General features: G+C 37.0%; 1 protein-coding gene across 1 annotated transcript in view; it reads left to right on the forward strand.

Annotated features, from left to right (window-relative positions):
* The window catches only part of LOC108372932 (uncharacterized), a 13505-nt gene extending 5162 nt beyond the window's left edge, over positions 1-8343 (forward strand). Inside the window, exons 3-5 of the mRNA XM_017628753.1 lie at positions 1-847; positions 3215-3511; positions 7009-8343. The exon at positions 1-847 is cut by the window's left edge and continues 1 nt beyond it. Coding sequence (XP_017484242.1) covers positions 1-847; positions 3215-3511; positions 7009-7265 — 1401 coding nt within the window. The 3' untranslated portion in view covers positions 7266-8343. The remainder of the gene's footprint in view (positions 848-3214; positions 3512-7008) is intronic.
* The last annotated feature ends 590 nt before the right edge of the window (positions 8344-8933 follow it).

Raw genomic sequence — 8933 nt, forward strand, 5'->3', positions numbered from 1 at the left:
GATCCTTACCTAGAAGTGCCGGAAGCAGCCACTTATGAACTGTCATCCTGCTACAATGTGACCATCGAATGCGGCGCTGGCGACATGATTGCACGCATACGCACATCGAAACTTTTCGACGGCAAAGTCTACGCTAAAGGTTCGCCCAAATCGTGCGCTGTTGATGTTAAGAATGCACTCGACTTCGAATTGCGTATGCGTTACCAGGATCTCGAATGTAATGTACGCCAAAGCGGCTCTGGACGTTACATGAACGATGTAGTGATACAGCATCACGATACCATTGTTACTTCGTCTGATTTGGGTTTGGCTGTTACTTGTCAATATGACTTGACTAACAAATCGGTTTCGAATGAAGTTGATTTGGGTGTTAAGGGCGATATCGAACCAGCGCTTAGCGAAGAGGTTATAGTCGATTCACCGAATGTGATTATGAAGATTACTTCGCGCGATGGCTCCGATGTGATGCGCTCAGCTGAGGTTGGTGATCCGTTGGCGCTGAAATTCGAAATTCTCGATGAACACAGTCCCTACGAGATCTTTGTACGCGAATTGGTTGCTATGGATGGTAGTGATAATGCAGAAATTACGCTCATCGATTCGAATGGCTGTCCTACCGATCACTTCATTATGGGACCGATCTACAAGAGTTCCTTATCTGGTAAAATTTTGCTCTCACACTTTGATGCATTCAAATTCCCCTCATCCGAAGTGGTGCAATTCCGTGCGCTCGTCACGCCCTGTATGCCCACATGCGAACCGGTGCAATGTGATCAGGAGGACATCGGCGGTGAATTCAAGTCATTGATATCATACGGACGCAGGAGGCGTTCAATTAATGCAACAGGTGAGTGTAATAAAGTTAATGTTGATAGGAGGTCATCGAAAAGAATTTAAATTTAAAGAAAATAAAGCAAGCGAATTAGGAATAGAGCGAATCCGGCAATTCGTGTGCCGATAATATGATAGATCCAACAAGTGTAAAGGAATAAGTAGGAAGAATGTAAACGAATTATTTTCTAAAAGGAGAAGCTAAACATATCGACTAGGAGTGAAGAGCACATTGCCCTCACCTCACTTAGGCTGTAGGAAAATAATGTTTTGAAAAACTTATATAAATACTATCTGAAAACTATGTCAACCGCAGACTTTTTAACCGAAGAAACTTAGGTTTAGTCAACTTGGCGAAAAAAAATAACTTCACGACATTTTCTTTTGTATGTTATAAATGCTAGGATCTATTTATAGACCACTTATGACTCTTAGGTCAGCTCTAGGTGCCTACGTAGTTAAGCTTTTATTTTTCGCGCTAAAAGTCTTAAGGAGCTGCGAAATGCATTTAGTGAAGTTTGTACTCCAATGAGCTTGGATCAATTATGAGGCCAATCAAAATTTTAGACTAAAGGTAACAACAGACATTTTTATCCAGAAATTTACGACAGCTAATTGAAAAATCAGAATAAATAAGTCGTTCCTTGCGCTAGTTTTAATAAGGGGTCACAGGTCATATCAGAGCGAGAAAGGTGAAAAAGGGACTGTGATCCAATCACTACACCTAGCTAAATAAGTCCAAGCTGCTGCAAATTTGTCCGAAGTTTAGGCTTAAAGACATCTAATATGACCTAACTAAAGGTTGTGAGTGCGCAGGTTTTTCTGCTCCTCTAAAATGTTGATTTATCTGAGGCTGAGTCATGTTTTAATTCCAGCTCTGAAGGCGGACTTACAAATTATCGATTTTTTAACGCTCACTCCAAAATTGAATCTACATGCGACGAGGAACTTGATAACTTTGCCTGGCTCCAAAATGGAACGCAGAGTGGGAGCAGGCGTTGTCTCCAATTTTCTGGGATTAAGAATCCCATCAATCCATCTGCCCGGTTTTGCAAGTGTCTTCCAGGCAGAAAGATTAACTATAGCTGAAGGCTGTTTTGTTTTTAGAACGTAGTGGTTTACGTCACGGTAAGCGTATAGCCAATTTTATCGGATAGACAAGCGGCCTTGGCTTGGGCTATAGGACTCTTTTAAGTAGAGTAAGTAGCCAGGTCGATCTGGATTTAGTTTGGGTTCCTGTTCATTGCAACATTCCCTGAAACAAGGCTGCATCCGAGATAGCCAGAGAGGGTTCCACATAGGACTCATCCCACGTGCGGATCTTACCCCCAATTCGGACCATATAAGTATGTACTATAAAGTAGTCTTTCTCCCCAATCTTCACAAATCGAACCAAAAGCGGCGGCTAGCTGCTGAATATAAAAAAAAACTCATGTGGCCCGTGTACAACCCAATGGGAAAACCCAGGCCTGGTGTTGCTATGTTGGTAATCATAATCGGGGTACGTGGCGTTACATATGTATGTATTGTGTAATTATTTGGCTATAAGGGGCTAAGTACAGGTGATTCTTGGTCTTTGAAAAACACATTCTGCCCAAACTGCCCATCTATGCCTAAGCTGACATTTAATTAAAATGGAAGCCAACGCAAAGGCAGCCAAATTAAACAATTTCAAAAGTTTCCAAACTCCTCAAACGTAAAGTTTTCCCTTACAAAACTAGTTATAATCCGAAGCACGAAGTTAAAGATCGAGTTTTTTTATTTAGAAAATATTATTGCCAATAATTTTTGAAATTACAATTTAAAAAGTAGTTTAGATCAAAGGCTATCTCATAGTGTAATTTGTTCATGCATATTCACACAGACAGCTTTAGCTAACATCAGGGCTACTACTGCGTAAAGAACAGAACCTTTCTCTACAGTACTTAATTCAACGAGTTTGATAAATTTTACCTTTCGCCATAAAGTAATTCATAACTAAGTAACTAGAAAGAAGCAACTGGCAATACAGCGAAAACTATAAACAGCGGTTAATTTATAAGTGTGCGAGGGCCACGAAAGGCGATTCTATATTGTACGAGTAGGACTCATCTTAATGATGGCATTTTATTTTTTTATCGCTTCATTCCGTACGACATGTACGTTAATCCTATCACCTGTTGTTACAGCAAACCGCAACTGTAAGAAATCAATAGCAAAATAATAGCAAATGCATGAAATAAATAAAACAGGCAAAGATTACAACAAAAAAAATAGTAACAAACAACAAAAAATTATATCCGTTTCTTTGATTATTTTTCCTTACATAAATATTTATTCTTTTTCGTTCTCTTTTCATTATTTATCTTCGCTGTATACTGCTTGCTATACCGCCAACTTGCAGCTACATTTGCTGGCACTGTGCAGAATAGCTATGAACAGCAGCAACAAAAGCTGATGGAAAAACAACACCGCACCAGACAACAGCAATTGCGCCGGCGCACCAGACGTGAGACAGCCGCTTCGACGAACGGCAAACCTAGTCAAGAGGATATGCTTTTGGTACAATCAATTCAGATCACTGACAAATTTGGCTTCGATAAGCAGCAACAGCAACAGCCCAAGTCCACGGCGTACGATAGCAATGAGACGATTTTCATTAGCGGTGAAGCTGGCCAAGGATACTGTGTTAATGCGATCGGTAAGTACGCCGGACAGACAGTAGTATCAGGTACATACTTACAACTCTGCTGACGAATACTACCTACAAAATTCTAAGCCAGTAGTACAGTGCAGACGTGCAGACGACAAGCGCAACCGATGATGGCGGTAGGGCAGACGATCGAGACAATCAAGACGATCGCAACAACACCAAACCCAACAAAAGTGTTTTAATCTTGAGTATGAAGGTACATTTATAAACTATTGCTGGACATGATCAATCGAGACAATAGTAGCTAACTTTAGGTAGGTAGGTAGTTAGTATGTATGTAGTGACTAGACTGTTAGATTGCAGTTGTGTGTCTGTCCAGTCTATCCACAGAATAGTCGCTGCGCGCAATCAGGCGTTAAGCACTGACGTAATTGCTTGTGATATCTCTTAAAGCCACCGTCTATGACACACACTACACACACACACGTATGCACATTTTCCAGGAGAGGTATTGTTCCAGCGGCGATTGTTAATGTGGACAGCAAACATACAACATTGTTGGCAACAGATAGCGCCGACGCGATAATGGGTGAGAGCTCAAGTGTCTGTTTTCACAGATTAGCGCTCGATGGTCGAAAGGTAACAGAATAAGTGTGGTTTTGTGGGAAAAATGCTTCTGCATTAACAGATATGTGATAAGCCTAGCGATGGGAAAGTATTGGTTATCGCTGGCGCTGTTGTTGGCGCCACTACTGACGATTTTTTTAGGCAGGTGTTGAATGAGACAAGCGATTGAAATATGTAAGGGTACAAAGACACGTAAAAAAGGCGTGAACTAGGGATATTCGAATATAATCACAAAAACTCTGAATATCCGAATAATGTATAGATATGCGGATATTACTTATTATGCAGCTCGATAGATTCAGTAATTTTGAGAACAATTTTACGTATCCGTTAAGAATATCCGAACAACCAAATGAACGGATATTAGCCGGATATCCGGATAACAAAATTAACGGACATTAACTGGATGTTCGGATAAAATTAACGGATATTAACTAAATTTTATCCATATACACGAATATCCGAATGTACGGATAGTTCCAGCCCTACGCTTCGGTGTATGATAAAATTTTGAGAACAATTTTACGAATCCGTTCAAATACTGTTTAGAATATCCGAATAACCAAATGAACGGATATTAGCCGGATATCCGGATAACAAAATTAACGGACATTAACCGCATCGGTGTATGATAAAATTAGCTTATTGGTTAGACCGAAAAACCGAATGGTGTGGAAATTTTGGGCAAACAAGCAATTTTTAAGCAAAAAATAAAACCGACTTCAAATTTCATATAAAAATTTAGAAGTACCGTTAATTTTTTCATGATCCAATGAACGGATCTAAACCAGATTAGTATGGATGAATTGATAACCTCCTCCTTCTTTTAAGTCGGTTAAAAATTCTTTCCACTTTTTAGGGAATCAATTTAGAATGCACCTAACAGTTGTTACCAGAAAAAGGTACCAAATTTTACAAAAATTACCAAACATATTGCTAGGATACCAGTAGGCACTTTTAAACTGTTTATTAGGGATCGGAAATTAAATGTCCTTCTGTATGAATACTATTACGAACCACTTCATAATATGGAATCAGAATAAGCCTGTATTGAGCTATTTGAGGGGAGCATCTTTTCTACTGAACAAAAATGTAGGGCCGAATCGAAAAAGTTACCAAATTGAAAAACAAATTACCATATTTGATAAAGAAAGAAACATATTACCATAACATATAATAATTGCAATAACTGCCAGTCTGCACATGATAAAGTTTATGTCTTGAATATCAGAATATAAATTGCCAATGGAGACCGCTCATTGCTTCTCAAGAGAAATATATATAAAAGCTTACATAGATATATCTTGACATCTATTGCCAGCCAGTATAATATTCATTTAATTTTTTTATTCATTCAATTATAATTAAATATAAAAATGCAGAAGTTGTTAATGTTGGGTTTAGTTAGTTGTTTTTGACACATTTAATCAAATTAGACTGTAAAAAATTTAGATTAACTAATATGTAATAAAATTAATAATGTGAAAACAAAACAAGACGAAGTATAATAAAAAAGCAAAACGAAATACATAAATAAAATTTAATAAAATAAAAAAATTAAAAAATTTAGCAATCGAACTTGGGTCGTACGGAATTGTAGTACGTACCAGAGAGCGTCGAATACAGNAATTAATAATGTGAAAACAAAACAAGACGAAGTATAATAAAAAAGCAAAATGAAATACATAAATAAAATTTAATAAAATAAAAAAATTAAAAAATTTAGCAATGGAACTTGGGTCCTACGGAATTGTAGTACGTACCAGAGAGCGTCGAATACAGAAAAAATTAGCATGGGCATCTAATATTACCTTATCATCGGTAATACAGTTACCATACTAATTCAAATAAGTTCTTATTCAATTTAAATTTGATTCCTATTAGAGTTGGGCACGAGAGTAAATAAATACTCAATCTCGATCCCGCACTTATTACTATCTGAATTAGTATGGTGATTGTATTAACGATGACAAGGTAGGTTTCCATACTAATTTTGCATATTCTCTGTATTCTACGCTTTCGGTCAATGCTTTTATTAATTCCCGAGATAATTCCGAATTAACGAGTTGATCCGGATCAACGCTGCAGTCTGTCCATTCGATTAGTATTTAAAAGTCTCGCTATTTTAAGCTATGCTCTTTAGGAACCTGGGCGATATAGCGAGGATAAAAACACGTGGTATCTGAATGGGTCTACAAGAAGCCAACTCAGCCTTATCTTTCCTAGGTATTACATTTACAANTAATTCCCGAGATAATTCCGAATTAACGAGTTGATCCGGATCAACGCTGTAGTCTGTCCATTCGATTAGTATTTAAAAGTCTCGCTATTTTAAGCTATGCTCTTTAGGAACCTGGGCGATATAGCGAGGATAAAAAACGTGGTATCTGAATGGGTCTACAAGAAGCCAACTCAGCCTTATCTTTCCTAGGTATTACATGTACAGACACACATACATATTTGCATAAACGAGTGTATATTAAATATCTTCTTGTTCACTTACCTACACTTTGACAAACTTTCTATCTCACGAAGGTAACATTTTTATTTGGTACTTGGACGAATCGCGTTTAAGACATGAGTGATTATCTATTACACCCCAAGACCGTAAAACACCAACGACGTTCCGAACACATAACACCTCTGATTACTTTATTTCTCATAAAAATTTAATTTTCCTTTATTTGTTTGTCNTATATTAAATATCTTCTTGTTCACTTACCTACACTTTGACAAACTTTCTATCTCACGAAGGTAACATTTTTATTTGGTACTTGGACGAATCGCGTTTAAGACATGAGTGATTATCTATTACACCCCAAGACCGTAAAACACCAACGACGTTCCGAACACAGAACACGTTTGTTTACTTTATTTCTCATAAAAAATTTAATTTTCCATAATTTCTTTTGTAACAGGTCTTATTGTGGCTGTCACAGTCTTCCTGCTCGCACAACTCGCCGTCATAGCCATCTGGACTTACTTGCACCAACGGCGCCGAAAACAGCAACCCTACAGCAACGATATTCTCAGCAACGGCTCCAGTTATGGTTCGCACACAGGTAGCTCGGTAAATGGCTCAGGAATTGTGACTAGCGTGCCGAATGCGCGATCTGAATCGTTGTGCAAATTATATGACAGCGGTTTCGCAGGACGACACGGACGTCAATTTTAAAGACATATGAGAAATGAGATAACAATTGCACACAAAATAACGACTAAACGAAGCGCAGAAACGATAAACCACCTTGAAGTGACTTAGCAAAATTTTTAAAAATATTAATTGGTTGGTTTGGGGGTAAGGTGTGACAAATATGCGAATTCTTGCCAGAAGTGGAGTAAGAATTATTGTGAGAAGTAAGAAATGTATGAAGCAATAAGAAAAACAAACTTACGAAGACGCCATTAACAAGAATAACGAAAACAAGATACATACTTATTTAAATGAAGTTATAACGGAGGTGCGTGCAGATTAAACTCACATGGTGCCGAAAAGTGAAACTCGTGGGCAATATAAACGATATGGATAATATTGATTAAAGTAATTACATATTTAATAGTACATAGGTGCATTATTATTATCAAGGGTAGACAAAACAAAAAAACAACAACGCATACATAAAGCAAAGAACGTGAGAAAGCTAACGCGCAATCGGATGCCAGCTGGACGTTGCGTCAAAATAGTCTAAAATACTAGTTTTAAGCTATGCGATAAAAAAAGATGTTCAATTCGGCGATTCAGCACATAAACAAATGAATTCTTTAAGATATTGCATAAAATATTTAAATAGAACATAGTGATTAGGCGTGGATATACAGAAAAAAGGACGACTGATAATTTTGGAGTTTGTATTATTTTTCTTTACGAAATTGCTAAATCGTAGATGCAGCGTGTCAAAGAAATCTAATACGACACAAGCGATTGGCTTGCGAACTATTGCGTAATTGCATAAGTTGCAGACAAAGTGTAGTTTTAAGTAGACGCTATGCATACACGGTCGCATAAGACGGCAGTGGATTCAGTAAAAACGGAAAATGTGAAACATAAAGAATCTAGCAATTAGAAACACTGCATTTATGGCAGACTTATAATAGTTAATTCATTGCAATAGTTTTATTTTTTAGGTTTAAATTTAATAGGTATATACGTACATATACATAAAAACATACATACATGCACAAACGTACACACGTACACACGCATTCAAGCAGAACAGTCACAAACTTACTTCGTAAATGCATATCACAAAAGCATTAAANTCAATTCGGCGATTCAGCACATAAACAAATGAATTCTTTAAGATATTGCATAAAATATTTAAATAGAACATAGTGATTAGGCGTGGATATACAGAAAAAAGGACGACTGATAATTTTGGAGTTTGTATTATTTTTCTTTACGAAATTGCTAAATCGTAGATGCAGCGTGTCAAAGAAATCTAATACGACACAAGCGATTGGCTTGCGAACTATTGCGTAATTGCATAAGTTGCAGACAAAGTGTAGTTTTAAGTAGACGCTATGCATACACGGTCGCATAAGACGGCAGTGGATTCAGTAAAAACGGAAAATGTGAAACATAAAGAATCTAGCAATTAGAAACACTGCATTTATGGCAGACTTATAATAGTTAATTCATTGCAATAGTTTTATTTTTTAGGTTTAAATTTAATAGGTATATACGTACATATACATACAAACATACATACATGCACAAACGTTTACACGTACACACGCATTCAAGCAGAACAGTCACAAACTTACTTTGTAAATGCATATCACAAAAGCATTAATGCACACAACATACATACATACATACATAGACAACTTAAGAGTGGTTCAA

This window comes from Rhagoletis zephyria, unplaced genomic scaffold, assembly GCF_001687245.7.
Source record: "Rhagoletis zephyria isolate East Lansing unplaced genomic scaffold, Rhagoletis_zephyria_1.1 Rzeph_scaffold_06175, whole genome shotgun sequence".
Lineage (NCBI taxonomy): Eukaryota > Metazoa > Arthropoda > Insecta > Diptera > Tephritidae > Rhagoletis > Rhagoletis zephyria.